Here is a 25778-nt window from a genome sequence, read left to right on the forward strand (position 1 = left end):
AAGCTCAGGAACAGACCCAAGACCTTTCTACCCCTCTAAGTGCTAAACATTCTTCTTGCTATTTAGGAAACAAGTTTTCCAAGAACATGGTGATGAAGGAAACAGACTTTCACCATACCCCATTTCTCAGCATGTAATAATCCAGTGTTCTTCCAGCCTCCAGCCATATCCCTTTTCGAGGATCATCATCTGACAAGAATAATCCATAGTCAGAGGCTGTGGAACAGAACAGAGAGAGACACATTGAAAAATAGCAAACCTAATAAAGTCAACATGGTTTTATTCAGGGTTAAACCTCCATTACACTTACCTTCCATTCTCAATAAACTTAGAGAGAATTTTTTTTTCTATGCTTCATGAAATATTTAGCTCAGCAGCAGATAGCAGGGTACATCAGGCTTGACAGACAACTTAAACAAAAGCTTCACTATGCAATCACATCAACTGTGTATTATATTTGTAACTACTTTTCTTTGAGACAACCTTTTTGAAATGCTCACAGGGCCTGCTTTGGAATTGACTAACCAAGAATACAAGCAAGTTTGGCCTTAACCACAGTGCACTATTTCAAGCAGCAGTTCTATTTTCAAAACACAGTTTGCTTTCAACTCTCCACAAATGAGTTTTTTACAAACTTGGAAATCTTTCTGGTAGATGATTCAAATTTAGGTATTTAAAAATACACAAGGCTTCTAGAATTATATCCATAGCAAACACAGCAAAAACTTGTATCTTTTGAAGGCTAAAGAATGTCAATTGATTCCTTCAGAACTATAAAATTTCCATTGCCACACAAAAACAAACCCAGGTTTAGTTCACAAAGACTTAACTGTGGATACACAAAATGAAGTAATCATGACTGTTAATTTAAGGCCTATCCATATGCATGAAGAATCAATACAGATCATACTTCACAAGCAGCAAACAACCACTCAGCAGCTGAGCCTGCTCTGTTTGCAGCTCTGCAGGTTAAGCTGCCCCTTCTCAGGGCCAGCAGCACAGTCTGTTACAGCAGCTCTGGGCCATACCTTGTTTACTTTCAGCCATGTGTTAGGAAAGCCAGGTAAAAATACCAACAATTTTCAGATAATATTTCATCCATAAACGCCACACATAGCAATAATTTACATTTAACGGCATCTACCTTAAACACAAGATTGCTTATGCAATTATATAAAAGACCATACACTTAATTGATAGAGGTGGAACTGACTTACAGATACCAAATTTAAAAGGAAAAACCTTTCCAAAAACTTTCCTGCTGACCTTAATTAAAAACTCCCCTGAAATGTCAAGTGATCTGTACATAGAGGGACACTTATGATACAGATTGAATACAGAATCATTCTGTAAGATTTTAGAATTTGTGCCTATAAATAGGTTGTGACCTTTAGAAGCAGACAAAATGCCTTGCACAGAGCACAGTACCAAGGAAGCACAGACTGCTCTGATATTCATTTCTGGTATTTATGCACCTGGTAATGCAGTAGCAGGAGCTCTGCACATGAAAATCATGGTCACCTTTGTGCTAGGACCAGGCTTGTGGGAGAAGTGAAATGTGCAAAGCTGATAGCTATAAGTACATTTTCTGCTGTGCAGAACCAGCTTATCAACTCTGCTGCACCACTGTGAGTCTTCTGAACTAAAAGGCAAACACACACATTTTAACATCCACAAAAAAGGGAAAGGAATTGTTGGAAACATTTCTGTTCATCACCCAACTTCATTTTTGAAGTTTGTCACTGCACTGCAGTCTTAACCAAAAGAAAAAGCCCTACTATAAAATCTGAGAACTTCTTGGCTTTTCTCTGATGTTCATGATCTTCAGGGATATTTATCACTCAACTCCTCCGAATTCAACAGCTGCCTACAATCACTGCCTTGAGAGACCAGAATGGCAAAAATGCACAACTTTTTTTTGAAAGCTGAAGCTCTGTAACAAAGATTTACAAAGGATTCTGCAAAGGAGAAGCAATTCTCAGTAACAGTAATGAAGTTCACTACTAGTAACAATTTCTAACAATTCAGACAAGAGTTTTGAAATGGCTGTAAAGACTGAGAGCATAAACCTCAATAAACAACTTGCTTTAAGAATCACATTCTGGTAGCATTATTTACAATGCAGCACCAAAGGGCTTTGATGAACCCAAGTTTTTTGACACCTTTGGCAGTGCTAAAACCAGATCTTTTGTCCATGGTGCTTCCCAGTCCATATTCACCTAATTCACTCAATAGGTAGAGACAGTTACCTTTGATTAACATGCAGCACCATGGTAACCATGGTATGCACAGCATGGTGATGATTTTAGTTATTAGCTAGTTCCAAACATTTCTCTTTGCACATTTTGGAGGCATCCAGCTATTCTTCTGTAATTCATGTTGTCACTTCCTTTGCTGAGGCACAAAATAATTCTGTGCAGATCTTCTTAGAAAACATTGCCAGAAATACTGCTTTAAGTAGATAATACCAAAAGAAAAAAAAATGCTCTCCAAGTAGGAGAACAATTTCTCATCCATTAGGCAAACAAGATATTTATTTAAGAAGTCAAAGTTTCACTAGAGACATCCATTGTGGGAAAACCTTTGTCAGGACAAAAGGAAGAAAAACAACTCAGCTACTTTCTGTTGCTTAAAAATCTGTTTGCACTTGTTTCTTTTCACACCAGAGCCCTACAACTTAAATTTAACAACTTAAAAAATAAAAATCCCTCTAACAAAAAAAAAAAAAATAAAAAAAAAATAAAAAAAGAAGAAACAGGATAATGTCAGAAAACCCCATGGTTTTACGTTCCATTTTCAATCCAGCCAAGGAACTGAGTGAGGACAAACTGAGGATCTCACCTTGCCCTGTCTGAGCCTCTGGCACTCGCTCACGGATGACTCTGCAGGCATCATACACAGCAGTGGATGGCTCAAACTGCATTGTCTTCACCACATTGCACTGACGGACACAGATCTTCAAGGAAAGAGCCACCATGGTGCCAACTCACTGCAGGTTCCCACTAAAGTACCTGAAAAAGCAGTAATGGCATTGCTGCTTACAGTTTTCCATTTCATGCTTGAATATACTCACCTTTTCATTAAACAAATAAAACCAGTTCAGTAGAATTACATTTATTTAAATGCACTTCTATCTAGTCTCATTAGAATCCTCAAGATAGAAACTAGCCAAAATATGTCTTTTTCTTGGTATAACAAAAATTCATTTCTCAAAAACTTCATGTACATATACAAAATGTTCACACTTTCTTTGAGGTAGGTTGAAATGATGCATAAAAAACCAACATACTTATTGGGTATATTGGCAACACATTTACTGTTGACAGAAAATTATCTTCCTCTCACCATACATTTTTATTAGCTGGTAAGCAACAGCTTAAAATAACTGCTTCATCAAAAGTAGGATTTTCTTAGCACATAACTACTCTTTCCTGAAGATTCTGAAGTGTGCAATACAGTGTCATGGTTTTTCTCAAGTCTCCACATAGACCTGCTAGACGTTTTTAGCCTGTTGCACAGCTACAGAGAGCTTCAAGTACAGCTATTTTTCATTTCAGTTATATTTCAGAAACTGACAGCACTTTTTTACAGAAAAGGGAAGTTACAGATGCTTTTTGTATTGTTTCATTTTGTAGATAGTCTGGGTTTTGTCTCCAGTGTCTTCCCTTGCTGTTTTAACTGTCCAGACCACTCTTCCATCACTAGACTTTCCACAATGATCTCCAAGAACTCTTCAGAACTTAAATCCTTTCTCCATAAATACAGAATGCACTAGAAAGCCCAACTAATTTCTGCATAAATTTGTGTGTGTGTTTCCCAGGGGATTCTAATGACTAACTTGAAGAGCTGGAAGTTTGTTTTCCTCAATTCAGGAAACCTGTTACTGTGTCCTCTCACCACCACCCTTGTTTTTTTTTTTTTCCCCAGGGTCAAATTCAACTCCAAGAAAGAAAGACCTAAATACATTTGTGGTCTGGTTTCCTTCAGCCCAGTGCTTTTGGTTTCAGAGAACCAAAGGATGCTTCATCTGAGAAAGAACTTATGAAAAGAGCTCATCTTATTAGCTTCCCCCAATACTGCATTGTCAAACTCAAGAGAAATGTTTTCATTTGCCTCCTCCAGTATATCCTGAGGCTCTAAATCTCCCCACTTGGCTTTCAGTAATAAATGGGACAGACAATTCCCATCTCCTGGGTAACAGCCAGAACAGGACAGCTGCTTTTTCTCAAAAGATCTAAGAACTTGGTCAAGACAAGGGCTGAGATCAAAGAAAAAAAACAAGGGGAAAATATCTTCCACATTTCCTTTATCTTCTATACATTGATTCACACCACATTTAAATATTTCTCTGTGCAAGTAATGGACTCACCCAAAATCACTCAGTCTGCAGAATCCCTGACCAAAAATTAAAGGATCCTGGAAATTAAGAAAATTTTCCATGAAACAGTTTGCCTGCTACTGTCTAATTCTCTGAGAGTAATAAAGTAGGAAATTTCTAAATCAGACTGTGACAGATCTGTGCTTGTAAGGTGGGAGACTGGAATAATAAATTATGGATCTGACAGCTTTGGGAAGGATAGAAGCTGCTTTGAGCTCCTAAAAAAGCCACAGAGCATAACTCAGAGAACCCAGTGCCTGCAGATATATATTAGAGTGTGTGTGTCAAGGTCTTGAACTGAACCATCACAGGGCTCATGCTCTGGAAAATCTGAACAATTCAAAATTCTAACCAGTGGTTGAATATCACAGAGATACCTTGCCAACAAAGCAAACAAGCACAAATATTTCAACCACAAACTATCCAAGATGATAAGATATAAAGAAAGTAATAAGATATTATCCCAAGATGTTATCAAGGACTGAAAAGTAAAACAAGTAACAAACCAATAATTTGAACAAAAGCTCCAATATTGTTTGAGAAATGTCCTGAAATTAACAGGAGGAAAGTTGATTCCAAAACAACCCCACCCTTAATTTCCACTGCAAATTAATTTAAAATTGCTTTTTCCTCCTGGTATCATCCAAGAGGAGCAAATAGAACTAACAACACCTAGAAGGACTGCCAAAGCTGAGCAACAAATGAATTTATTCATATCTTACTGCACCTCTTCCTCCATCAGTCCCAACAGTAATTTCTAAACAAGCTTTTTCTAATTAAACAGTGATTTCTATACACTGCCTGTGCCACCATAGCAAATGAACAGCTTTTACATGGATTTACACCCAAACTTCTTTGTGCCATTCTGCTTCACCAACAAATGGCTTTCTCAACCAGCTCCTTAAAAAACCTTCTGTAACATTATGCAAAAATGAGTTGCCTGCTTCTGTGAAAGCATCTATGTTAAAATGTTAAAAGCATTGAGATGGATGACACACATATGATCAAGCTCCCTAGTTAGAGAGCTTCCATCATTTTTTTGTCAGACTCATTCAGTGACTACTAAATTAGTGTAGGATCCAACTCTACACTACTGAAAATTTCACAAGTCAAACCAATACTCTGAATGTAAGCCTCAGGTAATGTACAAAACAGGTCTCCATTCCACAATACCTTCCTGAGATAAACAACATGATAAAACCACAATTACAGAAATTCCAGAAATGCTTTCCCAAGAAACTAAATTGTACTTAAGAGTCCAGCTCTGCTAGACTGGAAGGTGGCACTGGCCTCATCAGCTGCTGTACACAGAGACAGATCAAGGGAAGGGGCAGCAAAACTATCAAGTATTTTACAAGGCCTCTCAAGAGACATGTAACACAAGGTAAATGGCTGTTTCTCCCAGTAATGACAAGGACAGACACCTAATTTCAACAGGAATCAACTATCATTAAGCCAAAAGCATAAAATAAAATAAAACAGCAAAATGAAGATGCATGGGAGAAAGGGGATTTAGAGAGGAGACCAGTTAGTGCACACTGACCTCCCTGATCATTTACCCACTCAGCTGGCTTAATTCTACCATTCCTACCCTGGTATCTGTGGTGTCTGAGCTGATGAGGCCAAGATTTTATCTGTATATTCTGAACTGCAGTGCTAAGCAAACAGAGAATACAAAATGTCAGCTCAGTGCTATGTGGGTAGTATGTGCATTTCACATCCTCACCAGCTGAGTGCTGAGGTCACACAGCCCAAAAGCACCTGCATTTCAAAACCAAGTAACCCTGAAACAGCCACCACACTGACCACACCCATTCAGCTAAAGGGAACTTGTCCCTGCCAGTGCTATGGTTAAAAGCAAAGCTCTGCCATGATTTAGTAAAGGTCTGTCTCCCTGGAGATATTTCTTAACTGGTTCATTCAAGCTTGAGCAAACAGAAATCTAGGTCATGAGACTGTCACAGCCTAAAAACCTGCATGTGTACATGCTAGTAGAAGCAAAGCTACAAATTTTTTATACTAGACTAAATTTGTAACAAAATCCAATGGAACAGAAGTCCTTTATTCTTTTCAGTGTCCCCACCAACTCCCTGCTGGCAGTGGGCACCAGCAGTACAGGACACTTGACATTTTCTGCTGATCACAGAGGTTGAACATCTAATTCTATCATACATATGAAATACTTGTTTAGTGGACTGGTGCCTGCCATCTCTATGAGGAAAATGCACTGTGAAATACAAACCCAGTTAAACTGATAGCTTTGTATACTTCCAAAATTATGAATGCAAATCAAAGCATCATCTGTCAAAAATCAAGAATAATGGAACATCCAGGCAGGCAGACAGGCAGCTGATTGCACAGGCATAGAGAGTAACATCACCCATTTTACTCTAACTCACAATGGCACCTATGTCAGCATTTTAACATAAAAGAGGCAACACTGCAGCTTTCAAGGAGCCCTCTCTTCAGTGCTCCATCCCTGACAGCTTGTAACTCATTTACCACAATGCTCTCAACAGGGCTTAAGGGCTGTCATTAATAGAATTAACAGAATTTCCAGAATTCTATAATACTGGAATTCTAAATAGAATTCCATTAATAGAATTTCTTAGAAGACTAAGCTGATCCTCCACCAAAAATGGTACAGGAACCAAACTATTATCTGTGGGTTGCATGCCTGAAACGTATGTCCACATGCCACAGCAAAGCCACCATCAGCTCCTTGCTGGACAAGGCACTGTGGAAATGTCACCACTGGTTATTGCCACTCCACTGGGAACTGTGTAGAGAGGTGTTTTCAGGGGTAACAATCACTCATGCATAAATATCACACTTGGAAAAACAGTGGGCTGGAAGTTGTCTTGTCAGTAAGGCTGGAATCTCTTCTGGTCAGAAAGGAAACAAAACAATCTCTCTCAGTTTCCCTCCAATTGGCTAAAGTGGGAGGAAAGAGCAGTAAACCAGAGTAAAAGCTGATGTCCTAAATGGGCAGTAAGTGCAAAGATATCAGTTTGGAGGGTCCAGAAGTAGCCTGACATCCTCAGATACACACTGTCTGTCTGGGGTGGCTGATCAGAACCAAAAAAGTATAACCCTTCCTTTCACTGGTTAGAATACAAGGAACTTCACACTGTACATCACTAAACATTGTTTATTCTGTCTGCAAGTATGCACAGACAATTAAAATGCAAGAACTCTCACATGCCCCCTTGCCCTAAGAAAAACCCCTGCTCAATCACTCTGGCTGCACACACACACCCCTGATTAACCTGATAACCAAGTTCACTTTAAAAACCTTCAAGATTCTCAGGAAGAATTCACTGCATTTATCTGTAGCATGCAGTATGAAATTTTACTAACTACTTGGGAAAAAAAATCCCCACAGCAGAACAAAGATAAACCAGGACAAGCTTTGAAAGATTACTATGAGAGCAGGCTGTAATTATTAGCAAGTATTAATAGATGCCATTCTCAGTCCACACTTTTTAGTCATACACCAACAGCATCTATTCTGCTAAGAACATTGCAAGGAAGTTCCCTCAAGCAAATTATGTAAGAGACTAAAATATTTGGGTCTTAGAGCTGTTTATAGGACAGTCAGCTTATTAGCAATTGAACTTCAGCTTGCTTTTTAAGTCAAAAGGCATATTTGCAAACTAACTTGCTTGTATCTTCAAAAGAAAGTGTAAATTACAAGGAGCTACAGGAGGAATGTCACTGTCCCAAACAGAGCTAAAGCAGCTTTTAGATAAGATAAGCAAAGAGCTGGACTGGAGCTAATTGTAACAGAGAAATCACAAGCCTCAGGAGCAAGAGCCTTCACTATGGCAGTCAGGATTAAGAAAACATGGGATTAGATTTATCAACATTTGGTCACTCAATGGTAAAATTGGCTTTGTGCATTCTCTTCTGAGAGCATTACACCATAGAAATGCTAATGTATCTAAGTCATTCTAGTAATGGTTTTTCCTTGTTCTTTTTGCCACTTCTTACACATATTCAGATGAAAGAGTTAAGTCATCTTCTCAGCCATTTGTTTCATACCAATTCAAGTCATGGCCCTTTTTCTTAAGGCTTAGAGAAATCACTTATTACATGATCATATTCTCCAGTCTCCCTGGCAACTGTTCCAAAACAGTCAATGTCTGTTATAGGTTAATCTCCAGGCTGTTAGGGACAATATTTACTTGACACTTCAATATTCACACATCACATTTATTTTTCAGCTCAACGTTTCTCTTCATAAACACAGCCACAGAAGTATATATTTCACAGACTCTATAAAGAAACTTTTATACTAATATACACAAGGTTTTAAATTACTGTAGGTTTTATGTCATTATACGGATAACAAAAAAAAAAACTAAACAGGACCTTACCTCAAAATTAAACTTCATTTAGTAGAAAATAAGTTTGTCTGAAAGTACTATTTGATCACATGGAAGGCTTCCAGCAATCAAGTCTGTAACACAAAACACAAACAAGTTACTTTCTTATCCCCAGTTCAACAATTTCTATTTTTCAAGTACCTTCTCTGTCAACACACTGGAAAGAAAACAACTCAGGAAGTTGTAAGTTTCCTTTTCCCTTCTGGAGCCAGAATTTCCATTGCCAAGATGTCTTTGTGCTCAAGAAAATAAATTTCAGTCCAGGCTTCTAAATTACACATGAGACCTTATAATAAATTAATTAATGAGTTTTCACAGGTAAACACTTTGAAACTGGCCAGTCAATTATGAAAACACTTGGTAGCACAAGTCTGGGTGTTAACATAAATTAAACTATCACACTGACCTCTCAGAACTATTTATTTTGCATTAACTGTGGTTTTCCATGGTTTACTGTCCCTGTGTAGAATACAGTCTGAAGCACCACAACTCAGTTCTCTCTGGGCAACCTCCCTTCTTTAAGTATGATTGTGGAAAAAAGGTAGAAATAGAGTTTTGTTTTGGTTTGGTTTTAAAAGATGACAAACTCTGTTTCAAGGCTTCAGCTGTTTTGAAGAAGTAGGTTTTCTTGTTTGGATATTTTCAGGCTTCATTAGACTTTGTTTTCTTTTTCCCCTAGGTTTCTCAGGATCTTTTGTCAGCTTTTACTCTTAACAAAAGCTAATATATCATAGTGGTTTAATAACCATGGGGATTATTAATAATCATGAGGGCAAATCAGTTTGCACATGAGCCATTTAGCAATTCTGGAGCCCCACAGTGCTCTGAAACAAACACCAGCATCTCAAAGCACCTCCAGGCACAGCATTATCCATGCCTGGGTCGTGCTGCTAGCAAAGATTGTGTTCCATGTGTGCAGTATGGGAGGCTCTCATCCCATTTTTATACCTCCTGGACAACATAAAAGTGCAAATGAAGTTCTGATCCACAGCAGCTATCCAAATTTGAAACCAGTTCATGCATCAATTTAGAAAAACCAGGTTGCTAAAGAATAAAGTTACACTTTCATACATTACATAGCAGGGAATGCCTTTTAGCTGAGAAAAGCCCACAGCAACAGAAGAATTCTTGCAAATGTTAACCAACCAAAGCTGGCAAAAACATTTCTGATAAAACAAATTCATCACTGACTGTTTTTCTTGTCTTGTTTGGTTAGAAAAGTGACTTTTTTGCTTTCAGTGGACTTTTAACCAACATCAGCTCTATGCCCACACAGCTATTAACTGCAGGTTACCAGATGCAATGCAGGCCAGAGTAAATGCAATATACTTCAGACAATTATTTCAGAACCCAACAGATCACCTGCACCTGCATTAAAATTAGCAATGCAGTAGTTTGCTACTTTGAAATTCAGATCTCTGATCACACTCATCCAACTTTCCCTGCCTGCCAAGTCTCCAGTAAAGCACAAATAATGTGCAGCTATGTCCAATTAAAGGTATGCCAGCAGCCTGTGACTGTGGAAACAAAACTCATTTTTCAAATGGGTTATTTACTGCTGAAGCAGCCATGTATTTTTTTACTTATCAACAGGGAAATAAAAAAAACTCATAATCACTGTCTTTTTATTCCATTGTCCTCACTTCCTGGAATGCAGTCAGAAATGGAACTGGAGTGCCCAGAAGCCCAGTCAGCAAAGCAGCTGCCCTGAACCCAGGATTTGTTTACAATCTGTTGAGGGTGGGAGCAATGAGTGCATCAAGCACCTAATTCCAGAAGTCTACAAAGGGTTTTCTGAATATTTGGAGTATTTCTTAGCAGTAGACTCCTGGCTCCCCCCTCTCCTTCTTTTTCCTTAGCAGCAGCTACATTTCTATGAAATGTTTTTGGTTCAAATGCTAGTGATGTTATTTATGATTAAAGAAAGTGCATTCTACTTCAGTGCTTTTCTCCAATCTATTGCAGATTCTATGCTATGAATTAGAAGTAAATTACAGTTTCGCCTTAACAGATATTTCCTAGGTATTCTCTAAATTCTGGGTGATAACAGTTTAATCCAGTAGCATTTGGACTTGAGGCTCACTGAGATTAAACACAAATTCCAGCATCACCTCATACTACATTTTCTGAATGTGGAAGATATTTCTGCCTATGTATTTCCTTTGGGTTTATGATGTGGGTTCTTCCTGTGCTGTATTTTGTGGGCTGTTCTTTTTGTTTGTGCTTCTTTGATTGTTGGGGGGTTTTCACCATATCCAAATAATAATCTATGGTCCATTACATCAATCCTGTTGGCATTCACCATCCCTTTACTGTATCACCTCTGCTGAATGAATCTTAATAATTAATAATTAATTAATATCAAGAGCTTAATATTTTAAAGCTATAGACAAGGTAATAGTTACTTTGGGACATTGGAAAGTTTAGTTTAGGACATCTGGAACATTGGAGAGCTTAGTTCTATGATCAATATACTAAATATTCAAAATTCATGTTAACATATAAATTTATGCCATATGGAGTGAGAAAGTATTTTGAAATCAAACCAGAATGATACAAAACAAATTTAAATTAATTTCTGTTAGCATACCAACAAACCTTTGATGGACCAGGCCATTCTGCATCAGAGAATGAACAAACAGCACCAGTCCTAGACCTCCTGAGACTGAAACCTGGCTACCAAAAAAAAATGCAACTACACTGAGGTGTGGGAGGAAGCAATCCTGGGCCAACTCCATACACATAGACATATGTAGATATTTGTTTAGACATGCAAGCACACAGAGCTCATCATGGCCTTAGCTAGGTGCTGTCCACAATCCATCACCAAAAGCTCACTCTGCATTTCAACACAGTCAAGGAGAGAAGTTTCCAGTAGGAGGAAGAAAATCCAATAAACCATTTCTGGGGGAAGTAAAGGCCAAGGCACAACTTGTTGATTTTCTTGTATTCTCAAAGCTCATGTTCTCCCAGTACTGTGATTTGGTATCGAGCCTCCTATACAAAATTTCAACACCAACCATGATTTCTAAACTAATTTGAATACACTTTCCTGTCCATATAACAGCCATTTATGCAAGTGAGTGAAAACACATCAAACAGATGAAGCAGCTGAGTGTCTACCTCCTGCATTTACTTCTTGAAGGAGGTACATATTTTTTGATGTGACTGTGGGAAGGGGAATTTAAAAGGCAGCTTTAATCACTACTACTTATTAGTGTTCCTCAGTGACTGAGAATTTACAGTGTTTACAGGCTGTACATGTTACTGCTGCTCACTATACCAGAAGTGCATAAAGCAGTTCCCTTTCTGCTTGATTTGCCTTGGAGGACATTAATTCAGTATTTCAGAAAGAAACAGCACTTCTTTAACTATGCAGCTGCCAAATCGATTCTTCCTGATTCAAATATGCTTTGAATTTCATAAGATCTTTCCACAGACATAAATCTTTCAGTCCCAAGCACTTCCTGTCATTTTAATTACTTCCCTTCAAGTCCCCTAAAGAACAAAAGCAATGCCTTGCAGAATTCACAGACAGGATGAACAGCACTTACTGTGTCCTAGGGGACAACACCATCAGGAAGGGCTATTTAAGTGGGGAAAGGAGGAGAGCCAATGCTGGAAAACACATACTTAAGAAATGCATACTGTTAATACTCAATTGAAATCGAATATATGAGAAGCTCAATCTCCTTCTCACTCCCCCCTCCCAGTAAATGGAGGAGAGATGCCTTCTCTTGACAGACTGAGCTTTCCAAGCACATGCTTCTGGAATGAGACAGCACCTTAGTTAGGGTGGAAAAAATGAAATTATACTTTTCAAGTTGCTCCCCCTACTTCTAGATATGTGGTGGTCTTAGACCATGGGATTTTTATTTAAAGATTTTATATTTATTCAATAGAGTGAGGAGCAAGCAAATCTCCATCACACTTGTGCACTGACACAGTCTTGAACCAAGTCAGACCCCCAGTTGTGTACACAGATTGTCAAATCCCAAGTAATGCCCTTTCCAATCTCCCCCATCCTGGAACTGCTTCCATTTCAAATCTCCTGCCTCACTATGGGTCACCTTCAAGTCACCTCCTGGAAGCTTCCTCCACACACCAGCCCAGACCACCATAATCCTGCTGTGAAAAAACTTAAATCAGGTCACCCTGAGGCAATTTGGTAAAGAGGAAGCATTGTTTGCCTTTGGGTCAACTAAGCTACTTAAATACTGCAAAAAAAAACTACAAGTACTCAACAGCCTCAGTCGCTCAGAACTGGTTTCAGTTGCTTATGGTGACTGTAGACCTGCAAAACTGCAGCTGCAGATGGAGAAAATGCCCTTTACCTGCCACTGAGAAGTGGAGTTAGCATAGTTGCCCTATACAGCTGCAGGATTCTGTGGCTAAAAAAACAAAAAAACCCTCAACCAAAGCTCTCCCCCCAAAACAAAACCATCAAATGCAAAAAAAAATTAAAACATAACTACACCACATTCAGCACATCAGCAACAGATCAAACAGTTTGTATGGAAGAATGAACTGACTTCTAACTGACTTGAAATGACAGAGATCCCAGAAAGATATATTTTCACTGATTTTCCATTCATTGCCCTGGAGTTGAAGCCAAAAAAACAACAACTAAAGCAAGCAATTATCCTACCTGGTCTTTCTGAAACCCTGTAACATCAGTGTGCACAGAATGAAGGCAAAAAGGAAGAGAAAAAGTAAAACACTGCATGCTTAGCTCCAGTCAGCATATTGCATTTCAGTATTTTCACAATAGCATATAGTTGATATCCAAAGTTCATTCCAAAAGTTTTTTCATACAACATCTGTCCAAGGGACTGATTCCACTACAAACATCTGAAGTGTTTATTCCTTCCAGGTTTTGAAAGGAGAAATTGCTGTTATAACTCAGCTGAGTCGTTGTAACAGCTCTGCTAAAATCTCTCTGGTTTTCATCCCAAAGCCTCACTTCAGAAAAGACATTTTTTCTGTGTATTAATTCTCCAAGCATACAAAGCCTATATTCAACTTTTAGGCAGAAAAATACATTTAAGAAGGCAGATGAAAGCAACCCAAAACTTGTAGTGCAGGCAACTAGAAGCATCTAGCTAAGTCTTGGCATCTGCATACAACACTCCCTAACCTTCTCATTCTCTGCCAAAAAGCCAAAACACTACATTGAGAATTTGCACTAAAAGCAAAATTGGATAATCATGACCTGCATCCAATTCTGCATTTAATGGTTTTATTGGATCAAGTTAGCACATAGGTGACAAGTGACCTCAGTGTCACAGACACGCAAATTGTGTCACATGAGAAGAGCAACAGCAAATCCAGGCAGACTCCAGTTAATGATAAATGAAGCTGATGTGTAACTTTCAGGTCTGGAGGTCCAGTAATGCAACAGCTCAGCTACAGATTGAACCCAGCAATCAGAGAACAGGCATTAATCAGAGATGCAAAAAAGTCTGAAACTTCTGCCCAGAGAGATCTTGCTGTGAAAAGGCATAGATCTTAAAATTAAACAGTCTACCAAGAATGCAAGTGACTGTTAAATGCAGCAACTAAAATACCTGCTCAGTAACACTCATTCTGGTCACAGATCACAGGAATGTATGGACGAACACAAAGCAAATTATTTAGCATGACATTATATGTAAGCCATTTTGGATGAACAGAGCAAGTGAGGATGTCCCTGAACACTGGTGAAATAATACAAATCCTCTTTGGTAGGTAGCATTTAACAGGTCAAACGGCCAAGTGGCAATACCTGAATTCAAGCTGCATCTTTATTGTCCTGTTTGTAAATATGTGGTTTAGATAATAAGTGGGTTTTATCATAACTTTTTAAGTGCTCCTCATTAAGCTTTAAGTGATAGAGTCCACTTCTGTCATAGTGCACGCTGAAGTAAAGCTTCTGACTTGTCTGAAAATTCAGAGCAGCCCAGCTCAGAGCTGTGCTCTGGATTTACTTTCACTCCAGCTGCTCTCGTGAATGATTAACACTCAAGTCTTCTACAGCTATGCATTACTGGCTCCTTGGACAGCACTCAGCTATAGGAGCAGATGGACAAGCTTTTGGAAGCAATTCTGCCAGGAATGTCCAAGCCAAATGCTCCTTTTGGACTGGCATGGGGAACAGCATGTGGGAAGAACCACACTTCTGGTTGACATGTTTGCCACTTGGAATACTGCCCTGAACTGGCAACTGGCAAATATTTACAGAGGAAACTTTTTTCTTGGTTGGACACTGACAGGGGGCACATCAGTCAGAGGGCATGGAAGATGACAGATCAAGTCCTGTACTTAGAAGCACCACTGTCATCAGACAAGTAATATTGACACATTAAACTAAAGAGTTGAGAGGAAATGCCTCTGTGCAAAGGAAATGTATATAAGGGTGCTGTACAGCTATCACAGAATACTTTTAAAACAACAAAATAAAAATTTACAACAAAATCAAGACAACACTAAAAGCATAATCTAATAGCTGTATCTGCAGAACTTCTGCCTTGACATCTGTGCTTCAGCTGAACTGACAGGTCATTGCTGCACAAAACCATCACAAAAATCAGGCACTGTGGAAGAAAGGGACACCTAGCCATGCTCACCTGCCCAATGATTGCAACTCTCTAAGACAACAAAACATATTCTTAAGAATTTCAGAGATGGAAGTAGCTGCAAAGAGGGACATGTAAAAACAACCAGGACCTTGGCAGGTTGAGGGGTTTTCACCACAAAGGACCCAAATGTACCCTCACAAAAACATGGTAGCTTTCTTCAAAAGGGGGGGGTTTAAAATTCTCCCAGAAACTTCTGTGCTCTCTACTAGAAGCCCAGTTTCTCTGAAGTTTTCATCTTCAAGTTGCAAAGGAGGTTTTCTTCCCTTTACCTTTCATTTCTGGCAGCAACTGCTCCACAACAGCTTTCCAATTCCCCCTACCAGGCACTCCCTTATAACAACCAGGACTTAGGCCAAGTTCCAGGGCATCTCTCATTCTCCACAGGGATTTAGAAGCACTCCCAGCTTTCCCACTGGTCCAAAAAACAAGCAGTTGTTTCTGCCACGTGGTCCATTTTCACTATTTTCATTTATGCAGACCCCTCTCTGAGGACTAGAGTAAGCTGTCAGCCTTAAAAGTGACAATTACAGCAGAGATGCCAAGGCCCTAAACTACCCTTGGAAGAAGAAACCATAAGTGCAACCACACAATTCTCCCTACTGCACAATACTGCTGAATTCTGAAAGTGACACCTGTAAAAACTTACTGAACTTGCACTGGACCTCCACATCTTCCTTTGAGGCTGCACAAGCCCTGCTTTAATCCAGCTGTCCAGAACAAACTTCCACTGTAATTCCAGGGCTTTATTTCACAGAAGGCACTGTGCACAGCAATATGAGCTGGAGAATGAGAAGACATTGTCAACAAGCAAAGCACATTTCAGCCACATGGTCAAATTCCAGCTGTGACCTTATTCCAATACACTGCAGTGGGGTGATATGAGCTAACAATACTTGAATTTAGCCCAGAGGAAAAAAAAAATCTGTGTTTCTGTAGTTATGAACTATAAAATCTAAATTTTCAAAGATCCCTGCTCCAAATTAAATAGTCACACAAAAAGAAACTTCCAATGAGACAAGTTTCCAGTAAGTTCAGGGGATTACATGATTCAGTCTTCCCAAGGAATTTGCCTTCCCACACAAGCTGTAAATTTGAATGATACTCTGAACAGTTGTTCTTCTATCTTTTCTGTAACTAAGATTTGTAGACAACTATGTCAGAAAATTCATCCACAAGAAGTCAAATTTCCAAACAAAACTAAATTTTACAAACAGAAGTAATGATTCCAAGACAATTAATTACTGTGCTATTTGATATCTGCTAAAGATAACTGGAAATCTGAGGTTTTTTTCCTAGACAACCGGACATCCTGGTATTGCTCTTAAATTTATTTTTGAGGAATGTCTACTGTAATATTAGAATAAAGACTGACTTAAAGAGTTCTCTGTTGGAAAACTGTTTGCAAAGGTTGTTTTACTGTTAGTTTGATGTTGGGGCATTTCTGTTTCTTAAATCAAACTGAGGGGAACGTTAATTCTTTCTTACAAAAAATGAGTATTTTCAACCAGTATGTACAGTGCTCTTCACTTAGCAGTTGAATTCTGGATGCACAATGCAAAGTGTGCAGACCATGAGCATGCTCAGAGTTAACTGGGAAATCAGCTGATTTATTTGGCTCTGTGCAAGAAAGGGGCATCAGAATCCACAGCACATACAACTGCACAACACAGCCCTGCACAGTCAGCTGCATCTTCTACTTAACTGAAAATGTTTCTGGTAATGTTTTAATTTAGAGATGGGGGGAAAAAAAAAAATCACTGGTGTGATCTAGCCAAGACTGATACCTTCTGTATCTGTTAATATGCTGTGAATGCTTTCTTTGACCATTTTTAGATAATTTCAGGTAATTTGACAGCTATGCTATTTAAAGCCATAGTTTAATGACTTCTGATTCTGACATGGTTTGTTTCATACAAGGCTTTCTTGCTTGATTCAGTCTAAGATGAGCCTACAAAAAAGGAATTTACAAAATGAACCAGAGAAAGGTGAATATGCACATTTTTTAGCACTACTATCCAAGAGAGCACTTTGGGCATGCTAAATGACAGCCCAGCCAAGTGGAAGGAAAAGTAAAACAGATTCTAATTCTGGACTTTCCTACACAGTTCTGAGTATGACAAAAAGGCAGGCAAACACTAAAATCCAGGCCATGAAACACCACCTTAGTTACATGCACAGAGTTTCTGGAAAGATATTCATGCAATAATTATACAGAAATCTTCAACAACTATGTGTTTTTCCATTAACATTCAATTAACATATTCCACTATGGACACTTCAGTACTATTTCAACCATTTCTGCCATCAAATGGAATAAATTATGGCATTACATGACAATTAGGACAGCCTACAACTTATAGTCTGACACCTTATTACTTAAGCAAATCCATGGTCCCCACAAACTAAACATGACCATTTAGCCTAAATTGATTTGTTTCACATTAACTTCATAGTACCAGCTTCTATACCCCTAATAGTACCTCAGGAGAATGTACAAATAAATTAAAAATAAATTACACTACCACATGAAAAAATGACTGTTTACATAGTATTGTTATAAAAAATATCAAAGTCTTTCTTATTTTCAAAAACTAGATTTGAAATGCTGGACTTCTGGGCCCTGCTGCAAGGATATATTTAGTGCTGATATATGGCTCTCATCTCAGATTACACTATTTAAATCTAAAAGGCAATGCATGTGTTGAAGAGAACTGTTAAGAGTAAATATTAAACTCCTGATGGAAAGTTTCTGTGGGCTAGGTTAAGTCTCATAGAGATATAAAATCAGGCATTACAAGGGAGAACTTGGACAGGTTTGTCACACTTTTTAGCCTCAAATGTGCCTTTATTAATTTCTTTATTAATTACATAATTAACGTAATTCTATAATTCCTATTAGAATTGCTTGATATAAATCCTCAGTTCAAGATGGGAAGAGATTAACTGCTCTCCCCATTAGTGGAGAAGACCCTTTCCCCACCAGGTTGAGACATAAATAGGGTCCCCACCCCCTCAATAAGGCCCAGATAAAAACTAAGTCCTGTGGTTTCCAAGCCCTTTACCCTTGAAAAGGCAACCAACCACACAAACCACAAAAGGAAGGGGACCACAACTGAGTATTTCTTTTCTATAGCCAAGCTATGAAATCTTTCACAGCCTTGCACAGGTGCTTGATAGCTTGAGATTGCTTCAGCTGCCTCTGTTCTCTGGATACAGAGAGGAATAACAGTGCCCTTTCCAAAGCAAAAATACAGCTTTAAATGGAGCAGCAATGGCTGTGCAACCTGAAGACCAGAGGGTAGAAAACAACAGACTGAAGGGGAAGATAAAGAGAAGTGTTTGGCAGCAATTCCTCCTCCTATGTAGTGCTTATGACAAAACTATCTGTGGCATTCACATTTGATAAGAAGTTTGAGACTCAACCACAGGAGGCTGAACATCTGGGAAACCACCAAAACAATTGCCTTATGCAATTATATCTCTATAAATCAATATCTTATATCTCTATAAGTCAATCCACTGCAGAACTGCAGCTTTTGCTGCCCCATCACCAGAGCCCCCTGTCAGTATTAGGGAAAAGTCACCCATTTGCTGACCCATGCTCAGAGCTCAGATTTTCAGCTGCACCAACTTCACTTGGATGCAATGGGAAAAAAATACAGCCCCTCACTTGTAGCTAAATGAATGTTAGCAGTATTAAACAGATGCTAACTGTTTAATTCCTAAATGAAAAACTGACCTCAACCACACGCATGGCACCCTTAAACTCTAAGTAACAACTAAAAAGTTACACTGGGTATAAAAAATAATTTATAATATTTGAAAATGGGAAAGTGAAAAAAAACTACTTAAAATAACAAACAATGACAGAGTTGTCATATTAAAGAAGCTAGACCTTTCTGATATTATTCCCTTAGGAGCCTTCTGCAGCAAGCAGGCAAAAAGCCAAGTCAGGAAATTCAGGCTGCAAAAAAAGAGAAAGCTGACAGCATGCAGGTGCTGAGTAAGTTAAATGTGCCATGAAGCAATAGTGCACACTGAACAGCCAGGACCACAACAGTTCCAGTGGCTTGTAGCAAAAGAGGTTGAGAGGCAGCTGCAGCATTAGGAGAATTAAAGCATCAAATGAAGACTGAGACACCCCAGCATCTCTCCTTCCAGTAAACTCAATTTACCTCAAACAAAATTCTTGTTTAAAGATGATCCAAGTATGGACTTCAACAGTTAAAAATTTTTACATTAGAGCACAACTGCAATGAAAATGCAGGGTTTGTTTTGGGTTTTTTTCCCCCTGCATAAATGGAAGGATGGCTGAGCTCTAAACAGAAGTTCACAATAATGAGATTGAGATTCAGATATAACTTGACAGTGACAAATCTGTACTGACAAGTTTGTAGACACCTTTCTTTTAACCACATTCCCTGCAGGAAGAGAAAGAATGAGTAAAATCCCCAGATTAGGAAATTAGTGTATTGAAACTGGTAAATAAAAACCACAAGCAGGTTTTTGAAGAAGCTGAAAAACAACAAACTGGCTAAGGTCCTGGAGCTCAATCTGAGCAGAAGTCAAGGACACTTGGGCAACACTGTGACACACCACAAGCCCTAACTACATTAAAGAATGTTTCAGCTACAACTTCAATGCTGCCCTAAGATAAGCCCTCAGAAGCCAAAAAGCCAAATAAACTGGGAAGCACTGCCTGAACAGTAACTTTATTGTTGGACTGACAATGCAGTGGAGGTTGGTACACCTGGGTCTGTCAGGCTCAACATTTTCCCCTTTTTATTATACTCTGTTCTCCTTCTTAAAAATTAGCATATAATTAAGCCTATTAAAATAAATTAACCTCAAAGCTTTTAAGAGTTACTCTACATACATATATATATATATAGTGAGATAAGGAAAGAAAGTAAATTACACTTTTTTTTTCTTAGTTGTATTCAAATTTGGAACAGAGGAGGCAAAACTTCATGGCAGTAGCTGTGACCAGTGATGTATAGCAGCAGCCCCAAATATGAGAGATAAATATCAGCAGGGCAGTATAGGGGTGAAAATTCCAGATCAGAGTGTTTGCACTTCAAAATCAAGGCAGTATTCAGACAATTAAATATAACTAACACTAAGAATCAACTGTATTGACAGAAGAAAGCCATGCCAGGGAGACAGGAATGGCAGTGGGAGAAGAAAATGGATTTTATTTACACTTGAATGTTCTTGTGCCCAAAAATGGTCTCAAAATACTGGGGAAGCTAAACTACCATGCCAATCTTCATTAAAAGAGAGAGAAAAAGAACAAAATATTTTAAACACTTGTCATATGATGAAGAAACCTTTGTTTTCAGAGCAAGATAACTTGACCAATAGATTCTCTTAAAGGGAGATGTGCACTTTCCCATCACATTTGAATCACATTCTGACTGAAGTGTTTTCATGTTTCTGCCTCCTCTCATAGCAAATTGAGGCGATGACAAAAAAATAATCTAGCATTTCCTATTTCTGAACTATGACAGTATGAAATCCTGGCAACAAAAACCAGGTTTTTTTCAGTTCACATGTTTCTCTAGCATGACAGATATTGGAATATTATGCAATGTTTATTATGGCACTCCAGTAAGGAGAGCCTAATGAATTGCACAAAAAAAAAACCAAAAACCCAAACTTTTTTTCTTTTTCATTGTTTTTGCTATAACAATTATTTCAGTAACCATTCTCTTCATTTTCCATTCTACAGATAATATCACTTCATCCAGAGTAATCATTCTAATAGGATATTCCTAGTCTTATCCACAACTTTGCAGCAACAAAACAAAGCAGCAAGCAGCAAAGGCACTGTCCTGTCAAAGACAAAAGTTCCTCATACCAAACTCCAGACTGTCAAATTAAATATGATCATATTGTTATTTTGAATACTTTATAGTGTTCTTCCTCCTGTTGATACAATTTTATGAGTTATGGAGTCAAATATTTTCTCTAAGATGGTAGGACTCTAAAGAAGATAGTTATGTTAAGATAATTTTCTCCTTTTTTTTATATTTAATATTTTAAGGGATGCAGATGTAAAACACAGTACTAAGACAGCAGTGCCTAAAGTCTGATTACTGGTCAGCTGCATATACTAACCACTAAAGACTAAGGATAAAATAAATGCTGGCACTGGCCACTGGTTTTGCCAGGTTTCTTAGAGCACACACTCTGACTGGCTTTGAGTTATGTAGAGCATTAAATGTCAGTAAAATATTGCCCCATATCATTGTATTTACTAGTTCCTTCCTGCCAGTCTGGGATCTCTAAATAATGAAATAGTCTAGCAGCAAGCAAGACTTAGGTATCAACTCACATCAGAGTACACTTGTGGGGAGACATGCTCAGATTAAGCTGAGAGGTTTGTGAAAGAAACAGCATGTTGTGACACTGCTTTTCAAAATGACAGACAAACCACGCCAAATAACAAAAACCTGAATAACTTGGCTCGTGGCAGCAAAGCAACCACATTTCAGTCCTTCAGAGTAAAGTTAATATCAAACTAAGGCAGCTCAAATTGCAGAACTGAGCTGGAATGACCTGACAGCAGCAACTGCTGTCCAAACACACATGGGCTATAGCATACCTACAGCATTTGATCAATGCTTCCAAGAAATTCATATTAGAGATGTGTGGAGAAGAAAGCAACTCTTGATAGATAATTTTAAGATCTGCAGTGTCACTGCATCACCCAACATTTACTTGTAGAAAAGGTATCCTAATTTTCAAGATATCTTTGATAAAACACTACAGAGAATCAGTGACACTTCAGTCACTCTCATTGTTTCTGAATCCAGTTTCTCTTTAAATGCCAAAGTCATTTGTCCTCACTGACATCTATGAACCTGAAGGCCACAGTCTGAGGCTGTCAAAAATGACAGTATTTTTGCCAAATCATAACAAAGTACCTTTAAGAATTGCCAAATTTAACTTATTTCTAAAAATCCCGTATTTCCTTCTCATGCAACTCATCAATTCAGCATTGACATATTTAGGCTAAACTTCACAAAGCAAACTAAGCAAAAAAAATTACACTAGAGCCAGTAATGGAGCAAATATTGCAATCCAAAAAATGAGCACCTGCCCTCCTGCCCTTCAATTCACTATTCTGCACCTACTGAAGGTAATGTACAAAACTTAGTGTAAAATATTAGCCTTTTTCCCTTTGATTTAAGGAAAATGAAGTGCATCAATAGCTTTCCTTCAGTTTTAAGGCTCAGTAGAAAGTAGTACTTCATATACATGTACAAGCTATTTTAAGTGATTTCATCTCTAGAGTTTACAGATAAGGGCAATGCTAATCTTAAATAAGAAAACTGAAGCCATGCCAGAAATAACTGGGGATTCAAAACAAACCCACACTGCAATCTATTGTTAGTATCTATCTTACCCCAAGTCCTTACTGGACTGATCCTGTGCCTGCTGCCACCACCAACCTCACCTCATTTAAGGACTGCTGACCTGTCAGAGATATTAGTGAAATAGGAACCTCAAACATCAAATGCCAGGTTAAATTCTGAGGTCTCTGCACTGCAACTGTAAGACTTCAGCAACCCACTGGATGGGAACTGGGGAGAACACAACACAGCCAGCACTGCTGTAGCACTGGGTGAACTTGCTGCACTCTTGGGGAATTTTTACAAGACTAGCTGTTCCCAAAATAGGAAACTACAGTCCCCGTGTTTATAAGGTAAAGAATGTAGTATTATGCTACAAAATTCTACAATGAATACTCTGAGATTGCAGATAAGGGATCAGTAAGGACCTGCAGTCAATCTCTACTTAAATACTAGCAGCATACCATAAATAGTGCAGAATTCAGACTCTTCTCTGTGACATCTGGGTTGAATTCAAAGATGCTTCAGTTTGTGCATGTCAAAGTCCTTGCAGTGTTGAATAAAAACTGCCCAGACCCAGTTTTCAAATGGTTACATAGTCAGAGAAGGAATACATTGCCAAGGTACTGAATATTGATAAGCTAGTCACTCAAAAATCATTAGAGCCATCTCAGATGGAGCACACAAAACTGATTTCATTTCCATGCAGTTCAGCTAGTTAATTACATTTCATACATCCTCCCAGACTGATACTTATATAAATATTCTGGTCTTTTGCTGCTCCCTTCAAAAACAAAAATACAAAGAATAGCTGATGGTGGTTAATACTTTTAAACCTGATGATCTAAATTACCCCAAAATTATCCTTGTCTCAGGAGATAGTCAATGTTCTGTCAAGATAAATTATACCTTATTAACAGCCACACATACCACAATCTTCTTAAATTTCATACAGGACTAAATACTCAATTTTTGCATGATACATGTAAAGAATGGCTTTGGCTGCAACAGAATATCTTTGCAAAGAGAAGCAGATGAAGTTGAGCAGCTTCCTTCATTTATTGAAGAGCACTGGAGCACTGAAAAACCCACAACTGCAGCTATTTCCTAATCTCAACAACTGAAAGTACAATCACCACTCATAACCTACTTGTGTCAATCAGAGAGAAGCTGAACCAGAGAAATCTGGTTTTAGTTTGCCTGACATGAGCAAAAGGACAGAAAAGGATTGACATGAGCCTATGACAGATGACACTTTTCAAACTAATTCTACCTTTGCCTACAGTTCTGTTGTCTTGTTTTGGGAAATGACACAAAACTACTACTTATGGAAAAGCAATTTAACTAGAACTTGAAGTCAGAGGCCAAGTCTGCCTTCATTCTCCCTTCAAATCTAGGTTATAGTGATGTACAAAATAATGGAATAGCACTAATTATGCCCTGCACCTCACAGATACAGAGCTTTTTGCACTGCATTACAGAAGCTGGTTTTTCACCATAAACCTTTGATTAGGAATCCTGTTGTGCAGTGACACTACCTGCAAGATCAAGTATCATGTGATCATATTTTAAATGATCAAATGCTTCCTCCAACACATTCACACTTACTGAATTGCAGAGCTGAAGATATAAACAGTGTGACTTGAAAATGAGGTGTAAACAGGACACCAGTAACAACTGACATTTGGCCAAAGATTAATTTTAACAAGAAAACTGATCAGCTAGTAAGATACACAATATATAATTAAATTGTTGAGAATAGTTAATACTTCTAGTATTAAATTAGGGTGTATTTTTACTAACATTTTATACAACATATTTTCAAAATTATCTTTAAATGTAGTCTTAAAGAACACACATCAAAACATGACTAAGGTGTTTTGCCATTTATTTCAAGTGCTTTGCTTCAGCAGTACATGAACCACAGCCCTCTAAGGGAAAGCAATATGAACAAAGGAAAAGGATTGCCCTTCCAAGCTGTCATATACAGAATATTTCTTCACTTCAAATTTCAGGTACAGCAGTGTTTCACCATGAACAGCTTCTCATTATTCAACAGAGATTAAAGGAATGCATGAGGCAAACAATCAGCACATGACCACTGTTTCAATACTTATTGTGACATCTATAACTCCACTAACTTAAAAAAAAAAAAAAAAAAAAAAAAAAAAAAGGCTTGTACCAGAGCAATGTTACCTGTTTATGACCTCAAGCATAAAGTTTTTAAAATGCAACTACATTTGTTGCAGCATGCTGAGGGCTGGAACAGTGCACTCATTGTAAGACATGGCTTCAACCAAAATAGAAAGCCATGAATGGGGTTTGACAGCAGGGGAATCCCCTTCCTTTTACTGCTATTTATAACTGAAGGCAAGTAAGGTCATTTCCAATTTCACAGGCAGTTCTTAAAGCAACTTTTTCTGCAGGGAAGAGAGAAAAACAAAAGGTAGAAGTATTCCAAACACAACATTTTTAGGCTTCACCTGCACAAAACACATTAACCATTTCTACAACACAAATTAATAAAAGCTAACATTTAGTGTTCTGTGTAGAACATTTATTTTAATGCCAAATGCAGTGAACTTGGAAGTACCTGGCACTGAAATAAGGAGTAAACAAGGAAAACTAATACTAGCTTCCCCACAGTTTTTCAGCTGAAAGTCTGTATTTTGCATTGGTTGTTCTCATTTGACAATTTAGTTTGGCAGCAAGTCTGTTCCATCAAGGCTTCACTCCTCAGAAAAATGTTCCTTTAAAAGGAATTTCCAGTTTCTAGCTCAACCCAAAAAGTGTGTAAATTGATATACATCATTATTTGCGTTCACACAACGAAAGTATCAAAACACACACTTGATTAAAACTTCTGTCCCACTGTTATTCAGAATCTCTCCTAACACTCTCTCATTTAAATTTAAAATAATGAACATAAGAATGCTTTCAAATTTTGAGGGCTGAGGAGAAAAACACTAGAAGTCAACTAAATCTTCTGTTAATACACTGCCTCATCTACACCAAGCAGATAGATATTGTACTACAG

The 25778-nt window shown here is 38.1% G+C and overlaps 1 protein-coding gene across 4 annotated transcripts in view; it reads right to left on the reverse strand.

Annotated features, from left to right (window-relative positions):
- Positions 1-25778, reverse strand: part of TLN2 (talin 2) — a 113234-nt gene that overhangs the window by 74200 nt on the left and 13256 nt on the right. For 2 of the 4 annotated variants that reach the window (XM_056499618.1, XM_056499619.1), the window contains 3 exons: positions 8758-8840; positions 2842-3011; positions 119-216 (listed from right to left, as the gene is read on the reverse strand). In XM_056499618.1, the coding sequence (XP_056355593.1) occupies positions 119-216; positions 2842-2977 (234 nt within the window). In that variant the 5' untranslated portion in view covers positions 2978-3011; positions 8758-8840. Of the gene's footprint in view, positions 1-118; positions 217-2841; positions 3012-8757; positions 8841-16029; positions 16163-25778 lie in introns of all 4 variants that reach the window. The other 2 variants (XM_056499621.1, XM_056499620.1) reach the window with 2 other exon arrangements.

The sequence above is a fragment of the Oenanthe melanoleuca genome, chromosome 10 (genome assembly GCF_029582105.1).
Source record: "Oenanthe melanoleuca isolate GR-GAL-2019-014 chromosome 10, OMel1.0, whole genome shotgun sequence".
Classification (NCBI taxonomy): Eukaryota; Metazoa; Chordata; class Aves; order Passeriformes; family Muscicapidae; genus Oenanthe; species Oenanthe melanoleuca.